This window comes from Glandiceps talaboti, chromosome 3 (assembly GCF_964340395.1).
Source record: "Glandiceps talaboti chromosome 3, keGlaTala1.1, whole genome shotgun sequence".
Classification (NCBI taxonomy): domain Eukaryota; kingdom Metazoa; phylum Hemichordata; class Enteropneusta; family Spengelidae; genus Glandiceps; species Glandiceps talaboti.
The window spans coordinates 18,178,503-18,197,555 of NC_135551.1; the positions used below are offsets into that span (position 1 = coordinate 18,178,503).

Consider the following 19,053-nt stretch of genomic DNA (forward strand, 5'->3'; position numbering starts at 1 on the left):
TACATAACACCTATAGGTTAAAAAAAGAAATGGCAATGAAATAACGTGTGCACATATGTACACACATATACTGGATGCAACAAGAAGTTAGTAGGTTCACTGCAATGTTTAAACAGGCAATCTGTCAATGAACTTAGCCAAATAATAAACACAAAACAAGAATTCCAGAACAACAAGAATTCTTCATCAGCAAAGAATTTGTTCAAATAATTGGAGTCCAATATTAAACATATAGATATTCTGCTGAATTTCGGACACAACTCCAACTTATATCCAATGATGAAGATGTAGGGAAACTGTCCAATACAAGACAGGATTACGACTGATGAAGGACCTAACGGCCGGTCCGAAACGTCTTAAAAGAAGGATCAATAAAGTTTCTATCTGGGGACGTCTCGCCAATGCCTTCCTACTATAAACACCCTGATATACCAGGGTCAATAACCTCGACAAACCGGTCATTTGGCTAACTGACCCTCAAACCAATATTATTATACCATACCAAATACATATATTCAAGTATTTATCAACCGTGGAAAAGGTCTCCACACATTTTCAAAATTGATCGAACGACCTACGGTGCCACGTTATTGAATTTTAAATTTCAAAACCGTATAAATCTGATTTACCCTTAATGAAGAAAATTCTAAACTAAAGTTGTGAATTTTACCAAATATCAGATGGTAAATACTATTTTCTTCAATTTCAAATCCATTATTGATTCATTTTGCCGATATATAATGAAAGAATATTCTTCGCTGTTTTAATGCACTCGAGTTTTTTTAAAAGAAACGAAAAACGCAATCAAATCATACAAACCGGTTACCGTGTCAAACACTCTATAGTACATTTGCTTAGTACATCAAAATTATAAGATTCGTGTCTGAACAATTCAAAAATTGAAAAATAACAAACAATAAAAAATCATAATTTCATAATTACGACAATCAAAAAGTCGTCATTACGACAATCAAATAGTCGTAATTACGAGAATCGAAAAGTCGTAATTACGAGAATCGAAAAGTCGTAATTACGAGAATCAAAAAGTCGTAATTACGAGAATCAAAAAGTCGTAATTACGAGAATCGAAAAGTCGTAATTACGAGAATCAAAAAGTTGTAATTACGAGAATCGAAAAGTCGTAATTACGAGAATCGAAAAGTCGTAATTACGAGAATCAAAAAGTCGTAATTACGAGAATCGAAAAGTCGTAATTACGAGAATCAAAAAGTCGTAATTACGAGAATCGAAAAGTCGTAATTACGAGAATCAGAAAGTCGTAATAACGAGAATCGAAAAGTCGTAATTACGAGAATCGAAAAGTCGTAATTACGAGAATCGAAAAGTCGTAATTACGAGAATCAAAAAGTTTAGAACGATTCTCGTAATTACGACTCGGAGAATTAAACCTGTGATTATTATGAAAATCTAAAACATGTATATATTAGTAAAGTTCATGTTCGTATAAAACATGTGGCGTCTAACGATGTTTTATCACCATGAATGGCAGCATGTGACCTATTTTTGATCAGCAAGGCGCAAGCTCCAAATACGTGTTATGCACTTCGTTGAAAGCGCTTAGAATGTAGTACTATATAAGGGTAAAGTTACTTGATGGAGGGGGGGGGGGCAAAGAAAATGGCATAAAACAAGTTACTTTCCGAATTTTAAGGCTGTGACTATTTTGATGTGATTGCTTATATTTTCCATGTTACCTCTAACTCCATTCCTCCGCAGCAAACCAAAAACAAAACAATACTACATATTTGATAATGAGAGGGCCCCCTTCTAAATATGGACCTTGGGAATCCCAAAACTCAAATGGTTCACTCCTAAATTCCGCGCTCAGTGTGATAACTGACTTGCTACTAACTGTTGTTGGCTTACCACATGTATCATCAAAAAGTCGTAATTACGAGAATCAAAAAGTCGTAATTACGAGAATCAAAAAGTCGTAATTACGAGAATTGAAAAGTCGTAATTACGAGAATCGAAAAGTCGTAATTACGAGAATCGAAAAGTCGTAATTACGAGAATTGAAAACTCGTAATTACGAGAAAAAAAGTCGTAATTACGAGAATTGAAAACTCGTAATTACGAGAAAAAGTCGTAATTACGAGAAAAAAGTCGTAATTACGAGAATTGAAATCTCGTAATTACGAGATTTTAAATTTTATTTTTTTCCTTACAACTTGGCACTAATACGCTTCCGTATGTTTTAGATTTTCATAATAATCACAGGTTTAATTTAAATCGTTCTAAAAGATTCTCGTAATTACGACTTTTTGATTCTCGTAATTACGACTTTTCGATTCTCGTAATTACGACTTTTCGATTCTCGTAATTACGACTTTTCGATTCTCGTAATTACGACTTTTTGATTCTCGTAATTACGACTTTTCTATTCTCGTATTTACGACTTTTCGATTCTCGTAATTACGACTTTTTGATTCTCGTAATTACGACTTTTCCATTCTCATATTTACGACTTTACGATTCTCGTAATTACGACTTTTTGATTGTCGTAATTATGAAATTATGATTTTTTTATTGTTTGTTATTTTTCAATTTTTGAATTGTTCAGACACGAATCTTATGATTTTGATGTACTAAGCAGATGTACTATAGAGTGTTTGACACGGTAACCGGTTTGTATGATTTGATTGCGTTTTTCGTTTCTTTAAAAAAAACTCGAGTGCATTAAAACAGCGAAGAATATTCTTTCATTACATGTCGGCAAAATGAATCAATAATGGATTTGAAATTGAAGAAAATAGTATTTACCATCTGATATTTGGTAAAATTCACAACTTTAGTTTAGAATTTTCTTCATTAAGGTAAATCAGATTTATACGGTTTTGAAATTTAAAATTCAATAACGTGGCACCGTAGGTCGTTCGATCAAGTTTGAAAATGTGTGGAGACCTTTTCCACGGTTGATAAATACTTGAATATATGTATTTGGTATGGTATAATAATATTGGTTTGAGGGTCAGTTAGCCAAGTGACCGGTTTGTCGAGGTTATTGACCCTGGTATATCAGGGTGTTAGTAGGAAGGCATTGGCGAGACGTCCCCAGATAGAAACTTTATTGATCCTTCTTTTAAGACGTTTCGGACCGGCCGTTAGGTCCTTCATCAGTCGTAATCCTGTCTTGTATTGGACAGTTTCCCTACATCTTCATCATTGGATATAAGTTGGAGTTGTGTCCGAATTTCAGAAGAATATCTATATGTTTAATATTGGACTCCATTATTTGAACAAATTCTTTGCTCATGATGAAGAATTCTTGTTGTTCTGGAATTCTTGTTTTGTGTTTATTATTTGGCTAAGTTCATTGACAGATTGCCTGTTTAAACATTGCAGTGAACCTACTAACTTCTTGTTGCATCCAGTATATGTGTGTACATATGTGAACACGTTATTTCATTGCCATTTCTTTTTTTAACCTATAGGTGTTATGTAATTTCACTGCTGGACTTACATTAGAGTGTTCAGTTCACCATAAAGTACTTACTACCCGATGATCGGGTGTTGTTGAGAACTCAGCTGTTGCTTATAACATGAACTTAAAATGGCAGTGTGATTTTTCCAGTTAGATATCAACTTACCGGAGAATTGTGACGTAATTACGAGAATAGAAATGTCTTTACGATTCTCGTAATTACGAGATTCAAAAAGTCGTAATTACGAGAATCGAAAAGTCGTAATTACGAGAATTGAAAAGTCGTAATTACGAGAAAAAAGTCGTAATTACGAGAATTGAAAAGTCGTAATTACGAGAATTGAAAACTCGTAATTACGAGAAAAAAGTCGTAATTACGAGAAAAAAGTCGTAATTACGAGAATTGAAATCTCGTAATTACGAGAAAAAAGTCGTAATTACGAGAATTGAAATCTCGTAATTACGAGATTTTAAATTTTATTTTTTCCTTACAACTTGGCACTAATACGCTTCCGTAAAAAACAGATACTATCACACGTCAATTAACAGTTTTGAGATCTGATATAATGTTTGAGCGATCAATTTCGAAGGTAATAAGAACGTGTATTTGACGCCAAAACACGAGTGTGAAGCTATCATCATATTCATATTCATCTTCACTTTCAAAAGTTGACCTCCACGCTCAATGTGAATATATGATGATAGCGTCACACGTTCATCATCAGTAAGATTCGAAGTCTTCCGAATGGGTACGAGCACGCGTTCGGCAAATCACATATCCTTAATTGACATGTTGAAATCATGTGATTGTAATTACTTTCCCTTGATTTGCGTGGATTTTCATGCTCTCTTTTTATTTTTGCCAGAGTATCAAAGTATTGTCATATAAAAAACTAATTTGGATGTTTATGCCTTTCCCATATCTTTGAAAATGAAATATCAGTATATCATATGGGTGTACAAAACACCTATATGAGTAATGTAATAAAATACGGCCTGGATGGGTGTATTTTGAATCCGTGACATCAAGTGACAAGGTGGTATCACTTGGCCACTTAGTGTCATGGATTTTTTTGATTTCCTGCAGTGCCACTATCTTTGAAACCCTACTTATTAACACTTAACACTTACACTGGTGAAATTTACACAAATTGTCAAAATAGTGAGACCACAATTATCACAATGTATGTAGTTCCCTTGATAGGGGAGGAGCAACGCAATTGATTGTAAAAAATATGGTCCATGACAACAATAGTTCATGGAGCAAATTGGATACTCTGACAAAAATAAAAAGAGAGCATGCAAATCCACGCAAGTCTAATGAAAATTAATTACAATCACATGATTTCAACCTGTCAATGAAGGATATGTGATTTGCCGAATGCGTGTTCGTACCCATTTGGGAGACTTCGAATCTGATGATGAACATGTGAAGCTATCATCATATTCACATTGAGCGTAGAGGTCAACTTTTGAACGTGAAGATGAATATGATGGTATCTTCACACTCGTCGCCGAAACACGTCGTAATGGATGTCAAAGGTCACGCCTCGTACTCGTGACAGGCGCCGGGTACGAGCACGACGTGCTCTGCACCGGCGCCTGTCAGCAGACTCGGCAAAAAAAAAAAGTTGGGAAGGAAAAAAAAAAAGTTGAAAAATATTTTTTTTTAATAATTTAAAAAAATAAATAAAAAACTTTTTAAAAAAAATATTTTGACTTTCAATTATATATAATCCTTAAAAAATACTGGTTTGACGAAAAGTAAAACAATATTCTCAAATAAATGCAAACTTATTTCAATTAAAATAATGTGAACATGGAATAAAAGTACATAAACTGTTAAAATTAGTTTGTAAGTACGAAAAATATAAAATACTATAGCAAAAATAAAAAAAAACTTTTGGCCTGAACGGCTTCCCATACATGTCACGTCAATTCTATTTAGGGAAAGAATTCTAAAATTTCCGGGTACTTTAATATGTTAAAAAGATCACTCAATTTCGAAAGTTTAAGCCATCGCGAACACTTTCATGTGTGACAAGGTTGTGTTAAAAGCTGTTTCGACGACAAGTAAGTACTTCTGTTCCATATTCATGTTTGAGTTAATTTCTTGTCATTCATTAGGCCATGTGACGAAACACTTCGGTACAGCTAGCTGTGTGGCGCTGATGTTGTGCACAAGACCCCATTTATTCCATTTTAGACTAACATATCTATAAAATAATAATAATAAAGCCCACTACACTGCGTCTCAGTGCTCTTAATAATACTCAAAAAGGAAGAAAAATGGATAAAATGACAACAATTAAGAATTTACGTTGTTAAAAACGAAAAAGTAAACGAGGCTAAAATAACCCTATTCTAGATCAACTTGAAGTTCGATAGATTTTGTTCTAGTTCATACCACGACATCTGCTGGATATACACACTTTATAAAGGTACAGTACTAGTGTCCTAAGGTTCCATCAATTTAATGCTTTGTTTGCAGTCCTTGAATTTCCCAAAAAACTAGCTAGCAGACAGGGAAAAACACACAGAAAGAAACGCAATGCTAGCAAGACATGTAAGACTCACTTTTCTGTTGATTCGGTTTTTGTTTTCACCTAAATCAACTACACTGGTGAAATATAGATGTCAAAGTCAAAAGTTGTATTGTCTTAAACAACTATTTAGAAATATGTGTAGTTATTCTCAAGATATTTGTGCGGTCTTTCCATATACAATAGTATAAAATACCACCGTCCGCGGAAATTTTGAGAAAAACGAAATTTGTTTTTTCCTCTAAGTTTACCGACAAACCTACCTACACGCGGACGGCAAACAAAGAATTTAATTGATGAGCCCTCGTGAAAACCTATACTCTATCTTCGACGACACCCCAAAAGCATATAACGTCCTTTATAATGAATGCTCCTCCCCCGGACTTCCCCCGAAACTAACCAGCTAGAGAGGGTCAGGACAGAAATGTTATTCATGTTATGTTTGTAGAATTACATCTCTACAAACCAAAATTTCACATCTAACTACTGGGATCCTTTCAACCAATCCCATGTGCAGAACAGACTCACTGACGATTGACAAAAAACTGAATTTGATTTTGATATATATACTTTTTAAAAAAAATATTGGAATTCGAGAAATAATTTTAAAAGTATCAGGTTTATTTTGGCAAATACCTAAACACTATTGATTCAGACATCGAGTACATCAAAACAAATACAAATTCAACTCAAAATATCTAGTAGCATTTTTAGCAACGAAAAACTATCAGGAACATTTCGGCGACGTCGCTCTTTCGGAAAAAGGCGACTTAGTCTGATTGTTCTTCACGGGTTGGATCTATGGTTTGTTTTATTATGTCTACTACTGATGAACAATACAATGTACCAGGTACTAAATAGTTAGGGTCTAGAAAAATTAGATTTGGTCGACAATTATACAAATTTCTTGGAAAGAATTTCTGAATGACAGAAGGAAGCAATATTTTCACTATAGTCGATTTTCCGGTTCCACGCATTGAGTGAGACGACGTCGCTGATGTTGTTATGTGTCGGGTCGTTTCTCTTCTGATGTAATTTTTTCCCTTCTGATTTGATTTGATTTGAAATAACATTTTCACCATGAAGTGATTGATAGGCATGTTCATTGACAAGCATATTTAACTGTGAGTGATTTCATTAAACAAAGCCATCAATGATAAATATGAATTCAACTGGTAAACCAATTGAACAGTCAGGTGATAACCATCCACCTGAGTAGCGCGTGCATCCCCCCCCCCTTCCCACTCCCCATACCGTCATACGTGTACAGAAAACATATCGCTGTATGGGGAGACACACGATGCATCTTGCTAAACATCAACAGTTCTATCGAATCAAGTATACCAATACACACGACAGTAATAATTCAAAAACAATGTTAAAATAGAAATTCATTTTTCATTTTAGATGGTTCTGAAATAGAATGGTGTGGACACTGTCTATCAGACATGTACTACTAGTAATATCAAAAGTACGTCAACATGTTACACTCCACTCCACTCGTCTGATTAAGAAACAATTTCATATTGACTAATAAGAGTCAACATAATTACATCATTCTTGTTGTCATTATCTCATATTGGTGGATTATTGAAAGCTCCACATTGAGTTGTTCTGGTGTACATGGCAAACTTGTAGCTATTCACCTGCACAGATGAGTTTTCATCATAATACTATACATATTATTAATTGTTATTGCAAAAAAAAAATAGCCCACAGTTTATATCGATTCACTTGCATGTATACTTAACACAGATAGCGAACTAAGAGTATATATACATTAAACGTGTTGACTGTTTGTGCAAGTTAATGTAATGTCCATTAAAACATGTGTCATTGAAGCTGCATTAGCTTTGGGTGTGTTTTTTTAAAGTTTCGCTAGATAAAATTACTTACTTGTAATATTGTACTCCCTGATCACAGTATTGTATCACCTGAGGGTAAATGTAGTCTGTGTAGCTCTATACATAATGTACAACTAATGAAATTAAATTGAATTTTGGATGTGCATCTAAAATGGTGGTTACGATTTCAACCTGTTACTGTACTACTTATGGATAAGATTGATCATTGATTAAGATGTACGATGCCTAATTATTGATTTTTTAAAAAGTGAATATATTGTTGCCTGATCGATGATCTAGAAATGATACAGATTCAAAACCAAGCTTTTACTTTTTTACAAGATTTAGACTTGTCACTGCACTACCTATGGATACTATTGACTATTAATTAACAGATACAATTTTTTTGTAAGTAATTAATTATTATTTTAGTGAATATGTCGTTCGTTACTTGATGAAAAATAAATGTCCCAGTTGCAGTTAGTGTAGGTTTAATTAATGCATATTCATGCTAACATACCTATTTCAAATCTTGGTCCTGGTATTTAGCAACGCTCTTTTCATTGTGAGAGATAGCTCCTTGGTACGTCAAGAGTTGGAGCTTTATACATGCCTGCATTGGCTATTTAATTTACTTCTCACAGGTAAAGAAGTCAAGTAGCAATGGGTTGTGTTTATGGGCTTTTTACTAACTTACTTGATTAAAACTAGACTGGTGTATCAACGTTAATGTGGATGCATTCCTTCTATAACATTACAATTGTCTTCTAGTAGCATTTTTAAAACATATATTTCCTCGCCATGTTTTAATACGTATAGTAAATTACGTCATCCGCTAGTTCATATGTGATATCTCAATACCCGGTCTGAGTTCAGGTGAATGCAAGTGATTATACTTCAGTATTAAAGTAAATACGGTGAGTGCCTTTTAAGTCTATCGCACAAAGTACACCTAAAACGTATGAAGTCAGCTTGTTCCAATATTTTATCGAACAGATTACATTCAGTTGACAACTGGTTAGGCAGTGGATGGGTTTTCTATTTTAGTGAATTTTTTTCCCAAGTCTATTTTAGTGACATTGTAACATTTCAGGGTAGTCAAACAATAAATATGGAGCATAGACAGCAATGCCCCATGTGATATTTTCACTCACTACCCGCATTTCAATCGTCAGTTGCTTAGTAAACCTGTTTTTGTCGATGTTGTATTAATGTAAATGTGCGCACATAGTGTACTGTATGATACCCTAGGCTGGTAATTCCTATATTTGTACACCCTAGGGCCATAGAGAAATATCCGCCCAAACCTCAAGGGCTAACATAATTGTTTTGAACGTTATATTTATATTGCTTATTCTCAAAACATTTAAATATCAAATTTTGAGTCTAAGGTTGTGCAACAATGGTAGGAATATAGCAGAAATGGCCAGAATGTCAACGACAATTCTCTTGTGATACCTCATAAAACATCTCTTTACAGTTGATTGATATTTGTTACCTGTCGAAGTGGGTTACTAGTATATCTACTAAATGATAAATGTACAGGACTGCACACAGTGTACAGTTAATGTCTGCTTTATGGCTATTATTTATTAACATAAGTTGTTGAATGTATGCATCGTATATATACTGAAAGAAGCTAATGTAACAACAGTGGTTTTTTAGTCCCAACGAAGGGGGGGGGGGGGGGCTAGTAGAATGGGTTCCGTTCGATCTGTGCGTCTGCAATCCATCATTTTTCAGATATACACATATTTAATTTCATTCAAACCTGGGTCAAATGTGACATATCTTGTGAGACATATGAACATCACTTTCTTTCGCAGCATATGTATATTTGTTAGATAAACATATTTTTACTGCCCAACTCAAAGAAATATTGAACACATAGACTCAATTCAAGTGTCTACCACATATTATCAGGTACAAGCTTTCTTTTAAGACATTGGCCCTTGAGCTATTTCTTGCATATGTGTCACAGACACTTTGTAGTATTGAAATGATATCAATTTCTTTTAAATTATGTACACAGGTTATATAGAAGAAGATGCCATGCATTACTTTTAGTGTTCATATAACAGTGTTTAATGAATGTTAGCCATATTTGTAGTAAAAAATCATGACTTACAGAATACCTCAAAAACTGTACTACACATAGACGCCACATTCAAGTGTCTAACTCCATATCCTAAGGTGTAAGCTTTCTTGTAAGACATTGACGGATAACCTTAACCTAGCCCTTCCGGATCAATTATCTACATCATATTGCAGACACTTTAGGGTGTGATCAATATTTTATAAGATCTTCTAATAAGGTTACAAGGAACAAGGAAGACACACACTAAATTTGGTGTTCAAATAACCTTTTTTTTACTGAAAAACAGCCATATTTGGTGTAAAAAATCAACAATTTGTTTAACAGCTCTAGAATCATGAGACAGCGATTTCATTCAAGTGTCTACTACTATAATATAAGATTCCATTCAAGTGTCTACTACTATACTATAAGATCTTACCTTTCTGATGATATAACCTTTAATTTCTGTTAGTATTTTGACTCTGAACTTTACCTTCTGAGTCAAAATGTAACAAATCATGACTAACACAGAAAAGAAGTAAAAAGCTTGTACTTGAGGGTTCTGTTTTCTATGAAGATATGGCAAATTGCACTCTTCTTACCGGCCCATCAAGGCTTCTATTACAGTCTGTTTACTCACAAAATGACTGAAGGTGGAATTTGAATCGTAAAATGAAGGGGCAATAACCGTATTAGAAATAGAGTTGGGTTGAAGCATTATCGTGAAAAAGAAAGTGGTCAGTCTAGTGGCTGTTTGCTTTACGTAATCCATTTCAAACTTTAGTTTGATATTCTAAATGGTTTCTCCAAATTTAATAACTTTAACAAAAATTATCTTTACAGATAACGTGAGATTCCTTCTGAGGAAAATGCATTTATCGATAACGTTCTCTATCATCTGTATTGTGATAAGGCTTGGAAGTAGCTTTGATGGTATGTGTATAATTTGTTGGTAGACTATGGACGTTTTAACACGTAATTACGACACATACATAGTAAACATATATTTGGACAAGGCATATGCAGATCTACACACATATGCACGCACGCACGCACACACACACACACACACACACCTACATGCATGTATGCATGCATGCATGCATACATACATACATACATACATACATACATACATACATACATACATACATACATACATACATACATACACACAATTTGATAGATATTTGTGTTTCCCATGTTCAGTATGGGATACATTATTTTGTACGTTTTGATGTGCCTAAACGGGTCTATTCTAAATTTAAATTTCAGGAGATGTTCACACTGTATGTGAACACGAGACAATGTCCATATCCTGTTGTGATGACAATTACGTGTTATCCATAATCCATGCAAGTTATGGACGTCATGATAGCACGACATGTGCTAGCGGCAAAGCTGTTTTGACGACAAACTGTGAAGCCTCAAAAAGCCTAGAGGTTCTTAAACAGAAATGTAACGGGGAATCTGAATGCAGCTTCGACGCTTCAAACTCTGTCTTTGGAGATCCGTGTTCTGGAACATTCAAATACTTGACTGTTACATATGTCTGTAAGTGTATACAATGTATAGCTAGCCATTGAGGCCAAAAGTATTATTCTTATTTTATCTATAGTAAATTATATTTTTCGGAGTTACACACTAATTTTAACCGTTTATATGTAGTTTTTCCAATGAATCCAAACTTTAACTTTATTTAATTCAAACAAGTTTTCATTTAGTTGAGAATGTTGTTGTTTTACAGTATTTTGATTTATTTTTCGTCAAACCAGAATTTTTTAAAAGGATTATGCATATTATTGAAATTCAAAATGTTCAAAAAATTGGAAATGTTTCGAAAATAATTAATATCGGATCGTGGTCCGAAAAAAAGTGTAGTTCTTCGGATCACTCGATTTCCATAGCAAGGGTGTGGAGTAACTCAAATGACTGACTTCCGGTAGACCTAACATGGTGGTCACTGTACTTCGCACTTGCACGGACATACATACGAATACATACAATGACACTCCTACTGGCAGATGATGATAGCCTTTTCTCTGTTCTATTGTCTTGTTCAACCATTCAGCTCAATGCGATATACGTTCAATCTGCTATTGGTCTTATTCTCCCCAAGTCAACTGAGGGAAAATGGCGGAAGTCACGGCTTGGGGAAATTCTCTGGGGGGGGGGGGGTTGAATTTTTCCATCGAACCAGCAAAAAGCTGTGGCATCTGACCTCCTTCATGTGAAAACCAAAATGGAATCCATCGAGAAACTACACTTAAATGGTTAAAATTAATTTGTAACTCCTAAAAATTCAAAATATTACAGTTAAAATAAGAATACTTTTGGCCTTAACGGCTTGCCATTAATATACCCTCCTCTCCCCCAAAATAGCTTTGCTAACATTTTTGTCACGAGAATGAACTGCCAATTTTTTATTATTTTTAAAACAACAACAACAACAACAACAACAACAACAACAACAACAACAACAACGACAACAACGACGACGACGACGACGACAACGACACGTCTCAAAATTTGAAAACAGTATGTGTTCCTAGCCGTATGCTGCATTTTAAATAAAAACAAGTGTAACTACAATCCTTGATGATGCTGTTCTTGTTAACACCTCCCCCCCCCCCGGTGATTCTATATGATCGTATAGTATATAGGTACAATTTTCCATGAACAAGTTTTGGTTGTTGGATTCACTGTTCACTTGACTTGTATTCGATGTACTCATACGAATTCGTCATTTCTTTTTAACAGGCCTGCCATTAGTTGAAGGTATGTACATATTAACAAGTGCATTGAGCTATCTAGAAACTGAAGAAACATTCTTATTTAGGGAGACTTCAGTAAATTACAAGGGGAGAGGGCCGAGGGAAATCGAGTGGCATAAAAAGTTACCCATTCCCTAATTCCCCGGCCCTCCCCTTTGTAATTACTGAAGGCTCCCTTAGGTTCCATCTTGTGAAAGACGGGCGTACCAGATATTCTTGGAACCAATAACTACCCCTCTGTCTTGTCACCCAATAAAATACCACCACCCGAAAATAAAATCATATGCAATAAGATGTGCGCCTAATAGTGCGTAGAGACGAGCATTTCCGTACGGACATGTTAAAATCTATATTCTTCGAAGTTTTTGATGAAGGAAGCGATCAATTCAGAATCTCCGAATTTCACAGCAAAGCTCACGCCCATCCATATACCACTGGCCAATTTACCAGCAACGATAATTGTATTGCAAATATTGAATTGCTTGATAGCGTATTTGCTTTATCTGTTTGACTAATCTGGTACATCTAGTGGCCAAATTATTTTCCAATATAAACTTCAATTCAATGTAGAAATTGCAAATAAGGGTAATTTCCAAATTTTATTTCCATTGTTCAATTAAAAATCTGTATTTTTGTATTATTTTTGTTTTCTACTTTATTTCTCCTGTCACTGCAACTGTCATTTTTAGCATGTCAGTGATTTTTTTCTGGAATTTTTTTTTTACATTCTAATTCCTTTATTGAAGTTTATATTTAGAAAATAACCTGACCACTAGATGTTACGGATATTGACTTGTCTGTTTAAACAACAACCGTTGTCTCTGAATTTTCGTTTAGAAGGAAATCGAATCGTCCAGATTAAATAGTCTGCGTACATCATCAAAAGGCAGATACTTAAGATCCTAGTAAGTATGTATGAGGCTGATCGTATTTCTAAATATTCATCCTGTAGAAACGGATCTTGTGTGTGAACACGACACAATTTCTATGTCCTGTGACGGTGGGGATGTATTGTCTATTCGTAGTGCAAGTTATGGACGCCACGATGCGACGACCTGTCCTAGCCCATTCATGCTGACTACAACCTGTGAAGCAACCAACAGTCTCACTCTTGTCCAACAGGCATGCAATGGGAAGTCTTCCTGCAGTGTTAAAGCTTCAAACACTGTCTTTGGAGATCCGTGTATTTTTACATACAAGTACTTGAGTGTTGGCTATGACTGTACGTATACACAATACTTTGCCTGAAATACTTCATCGCCTGAATAGAAATTGTTCTTAATCGTTTTTCTTTTCTTTTTAAAATATTTGTTTCCGATAACATGACTTCAGAAAATAGGGTATGTAGGTCGGAGTTTTTGGTTTGTTTGTTTGTTTGTTGTTTTGTTTTTGTTTTAAAATTTGCTTCTGAGAAATTAATAGTACTTGACCCAAAAACGAGATACTCGTTTGCCATAATACTTCTGTGACAGGTTGATGACGTGTACAAAATGTAAATAGAGACAGTTATATGTAAAGCAGACAAACACAGTATGTAGATTGTATTATGACTTCAACTTACATTTTTGAAAGACTTGATTTTTCTGGAATGGGGTTTTCAAAAAAGATTTGACCATATATACTTTGACAAGAAAATTTCCACGGAAATAAAAAATAAATTCTCACCATTTTTCCTTTTGTTCGAATATTAAATAAATGTTTAGGGTCGGTGGCTTAAACTAGGGTAGGTCGGGTACCGGAAACACACCATATTTTTTATTTGGCATTGTATATTTCAAAGCTTATTGTGAATTTACACCAAAAGTACAAGTTAATTTCATGCCCTCTATTGGGCAGTGTTGGGACAGCGTTATCTCTCTGACTGACTGTCAGTCTGTCTGTCTCTTTCATCACTAATTAATAATTTGAAAGATATCCAACATGTGTATTTTTGACAGAAATGGCGATAAATTATTAGTTTTTTCCATCAAAATCAATCAATAGGATTAGCATTATTACATAGCTAATGACTTGGCAAATCGGGTAAAATGGCTATACTTTTGTTCACAATTCCATCTATTCGGCTGTATTGATGATATCATAGCACAAGTTATTAATATGATATCCATGACTGTCACTTGCATATTAAATAGATCATTTGCATAATTACTGGTATTTACCAAGTAGGTCACTTACCATTAATTATTGATAAGGTTGTCATATAACATGGTGGATATATTCTGATATCCATGACATACGTTTCAAGAGTGTCAGTCAGTGAGTCAGTCAGTCAGTCAGTCAGTCTGTCTGTCTCTCACTCTGTTTCTCTGTTACATTGATACAGATAGTTAATAAAATCAAATATTTTATCAGAAAATAAATATTTACTTTGCATAAGCAATGATTTTCAAGAATTAGGTAAAGCTCAAGCGTATTTGTGTGTAAAACCATTTTGTATGTACTCAAATTCAAATTTCCTATTAAAATATACATTCCTCTTTTTTTCTAATTCTCAAAATGAACACCAGGCGTTGACAAAGTGCAAGGTATGTATGATAATTATATTGACAAGAAATACAGTATACAGCGTATGTCAGAGTCAGTTATTGATTAGGTCAACTACCTATAAATGCAATGCACTGTAATGTTGTCATATTTATCAATTTGCCATTGTTATTATGATGGAAACTCATCTATGCATATTAATAGTTACAAATAAATTAAAACTTTGTACTGTTCAAACGTACTTGGATACGCCCTAGCTTTCAGTCCGACTCCTCAGGTCTTCTTCAGGTTTGTGAAGTCAGACATTGATTATGTATGCATTATTAAGTCACGCATGCGTAAACAACACGTGACTCCATATACCCTGAAGACTTGGGGACTCGGGTTGAAAGCTAGGATTCATCCAAGTATTGTGATGCAGTATAAAGTTTTAATTCATTTGTGTTTGACATTGTAAACAGGTAGTTCACTTTGGAGATAATCAAAAGTTAAAAACAATAACATCATCATCATCATCATCATCATCATCATCATCATCATCATCAACAACAACAACAACAACAACAACAACAACAACAACAACAACAACAACAACAACAACAACAATGTTTGAACAATATCTTGTATCCTTATATTGTCTTATGTTTAAGACTCCAATATCCTTTTTGGTGCAACATTTCCCAGCTCTATAAACACTTTGTTTACATTACATGAAAGAAGTCTAAAAAAATTGATAATCAGTACACATAGATTTGTGCTAATCACAACTATTTACATCTAGACAAAACTTACTGAAACCTAAAATCTCATAATTTCTACATATAGGTCCTGTTGTTGTGTGTGAACACGACACAATTTCTCTGTCCTGTGACAATGGTGGTTTATTGTCTGTTCTTACTGCAAGTTATGGACGTCATGATGGTGTGACCTGTCCTAGCCCATTCATGCTGACTACAACCTGTGAAGCAACCAACAGTCTCACTGTTGTCCAACAGGCATGCAATGGGAAGTCTTCCTGCAGTGTTAAAGCTTCAAACTCTGTCTTTGGAGATCCGTGTATTTTGACATACAAGTACTTGAGTGTTGAATATGAATGTTTGTAAGTATGGTCATATTGTTTATGTTTGCACAAGGCATTGGAACACTACTTTGTCTTTTGGGGAAATCCAGTCCAAGTCACCCTTGCGCCAGGTTTGAATGAAATTATATATTGCATGTGTCAATGTTGGAGAAATGATGTATCATGGACGGAACCCATTGCATGTTTCCCAGTTTGGGAGGGACAAGGGTATAAATCAACCATTACATCCTAAATTAGGTTCTTCTTGCTTTGACAAAAACACCATACATCTACTTCCTTACTCCACAGGTAGAACATAGAGGGAGCCAACACTATCCTAACAGTTGGCAATCGAGAAGCATATTCCTGCTCAAATTGCTGATACTGTACTTTTCATGAGAAATGATGATAAAGTAATAAAAATATCTTAGCATAACTTGATGCAATGATATAACGCTGTATCTTTATTGTGTTTATGTGCATACTACCCTTTCTATCATTTTTACATCTGATTTCATTAAAATGTAAATATGACTTAAGTGTCTCTCATATTTCAAGAATTTTCATTGAGAATTATAAGCTTATAAATCTTTCTTATCTCAACTGTCACTCTCATAAATAAATATCTTCACCGAATTTCAAAATGTGGAGAAAATGAATTCTGATTGGCCATTGAGATGACTATGAATTAAGCCAGTTTGGAGGCCATTCAATTTATTGCTCCTCTATTATAAAATTAAAAGTGTGCTATAACATAAACACAATCACATACTTTCTGGAGAAATCCATTCAGGTTTTGGGACTATGTGACAGGGCTAAGTTGCATGCTCTGTATCATGTTGCTGCAAAACTGTCAAGGCTTTCCCAGTCATTCCACTCAGAGTTATCCAGGCCTGGAAAACACAGCATCTCTGGGCCGTGTGAGTACTCATCCTCGATTGCTCGAGTCATTACACCAGGAGTCCCACAAATACAACATACTCATCTTGTGATTGAGACAAGACTGAATAATACAGCCTACCCATCGAATGTAGAACTCTCACCAGGTGTTTGGGTGGGTCACAGAAAAATCCAGTCTTCAGTGATATAAATCCATGACCTTCCAACTACTAATCCTGTGTTTTAACCACTGCACCACAGGGAGCTGCTTTATATTCACCAATATTTATGTAATATATATTCTCAAGGAGGTTGTTTAGTATACTAGTATCTGCGTAAAAGGTACCTGCAGATTGTTCAGTCCATCATTAATCTTTCTTGCAAGCCAGAGCATGCCATGTGTTTGTTGTGATAAATGATCATGCGGTGACATTGCTGTATAGACACAAAAAAAACAATTGTTTACAAGTACACATATGACTATGCCGTACTGTATTGTGAATTTAATGATATATATGGCCACCACTTGGTCAAATTTGATATTAGGATGCAAAAGTATGTGAATGACACATACACACACATATCCAATATGGTATGTTTATCTTTCTGCCAAGTTTGAATGAAATTGACCTGTGCACGGTTGGACATGTACAGACACACACACACATACACACTCGCTCACTCAAAGACGAATGTAGCCCATTGGTATACCATGAGACTTGAAGAGATTTGAAGGTACAGTAGGACGTGAGACAATAATTACAAGCTTAACATTTATATGAAATATATAATACACCACCAACATTTTGTTAACAAGGAATTTTTACTTAAAAACTTAGTTCCATAGCTCACACTACATCAAGGCTCCAAAGAGTAATCTTGTTCTTTTTGACAAGTTATCTTCACTATACAAGCGATTGGAAAAATGAAAGTCATATATACAATGTTCATTAATTTTTAACTCATCTGTACAATTATCAAATACATATACATAAAAGTATTTCATTTTATACAAAACTTACAAGTTCTCTTTCAGATGTTGGCTATTACAAATGGAAGTAGTCAAATTAGAAAGAGAAATTATCAACATTTACAGATGAAGGTTGGAGACATGATCGCATTCTCCACCTGTTGAATAGCATTTTAAGGCATTAGAAATTAAATCCTGCAGAATTAATGCTATGTGGTCCACCTGAGTCCCTACACATTGATGGTTCCATACTGGAAAATTTAAACACATTTATAAAAGGGAGTTTAACCTTTTGACTTTGTACACACTTGGGTTTTACCCAGTAATTAACAGAAAACAGAATAATGAAGCAAGAACATTCTCATGACAATAAGACCAGCAAGTTTTACAGATTATTGAGACTGCAAAGAAACTAAAAATGTGGCTTTGACTTTGAAAAGTAGTTCCAGTTTCATAACCTTTGACATAGCAAGGGATTGTGGGAAATCTAAGATGGCTGTATAAAAGGTTGTACAAAATTGTTTGTTTAAAAACCAGTAGAAAAGGAAGCAGTTACACCTACAAATAAATTTCTCTCATAGTGTTCGTAATTTCAGTTCAGCTCAATATGTAGAACCTAATGAATTCAGAGAGCAGGACACTTCCACAAGGTTGCAAACTAGGAAGGAATAGTATTAGTAGGGAGATTATTTTCTGAAAACTTTGTTGAGCAATTTGAAGAGAGAATTTGATATTTGAACTATATTCTGAGTTACAACTCTCAGCAGATAACATGTAAAAAAGTCAACTGTACTATTTATATGTAGCAGGGGTTTACTAAAGCCAAGAAGTTAACAATTTCCAAAGTACATTTGTGAGGTGATGATGGGCATTGGTTTTGAGATTACTTTTTGCCATACTGTGATGTAAAATAAAATAACATGTGAGAATGAAGTGATACACCTCTACACCCCCACCCACCTACCCACCCACCCACC

At 34.6% G+C, this 19,053-nt stretch overlaps 1 protein-coding gene across 2 annotated transcripts in view; it reads left to right on the forward strand.

Moving 5' to 3' along the window:
- The window catches only part of LOC144432802 (L-rhamnose-binding lectin CSL3-like), a 23,496-nt gene extending 6,828 nt beyond the window's left edge, over positions 1 to 16,668 (forward strand). The window contains exons 1-8 of one of the 2 annotated variants that reach the window (XM_078121082.1): positions 5,467 to 5,518; positions 10,753 to 10,842; positions 11,185 to 11,463; positions 12,670 to 12,687; positions 13,636 to 13,905; positions 15,191 to 15,208; positions 15,993 to 16,266; positions 16,537 to 16,668. In XM_078121082.1, coding sequence (XP_077977208.1) covers positions 5,479 to 5,518; positions 10,753 to 10,842; positions 11,185 to 11,463; positions 12,670 to 12,687; positions 13,636 to 13,905; positions 15,191 to 15,208; positions 15,993 to 16,266; positions 16,537 to 16,540 — 993 coding nt within the window. In that variant the 5' untranslated portion in view covers positions 5,467 to 5,478 and the 3' untranslated portion in view covers positions 16,541 to 16,668. Of the gene's footprint in view, positions 1 to 5,466; positions 5,519 to 10,752; positions 10,843 to 11,184; positions 11,464 to 12,669; positions 12,688 to 13,635; positions 13,906 to 15,190; positions 15,209 to 15,992; positions 16,267 to 16,536 lie in introns of those variants that run through there. The other variant, XM_078121081.1, reaches the window with a different exon arrangement.
- The last annotated feature ends 2,385 nt before the right edge of the window (positions 16,669 to 19,053 follow it).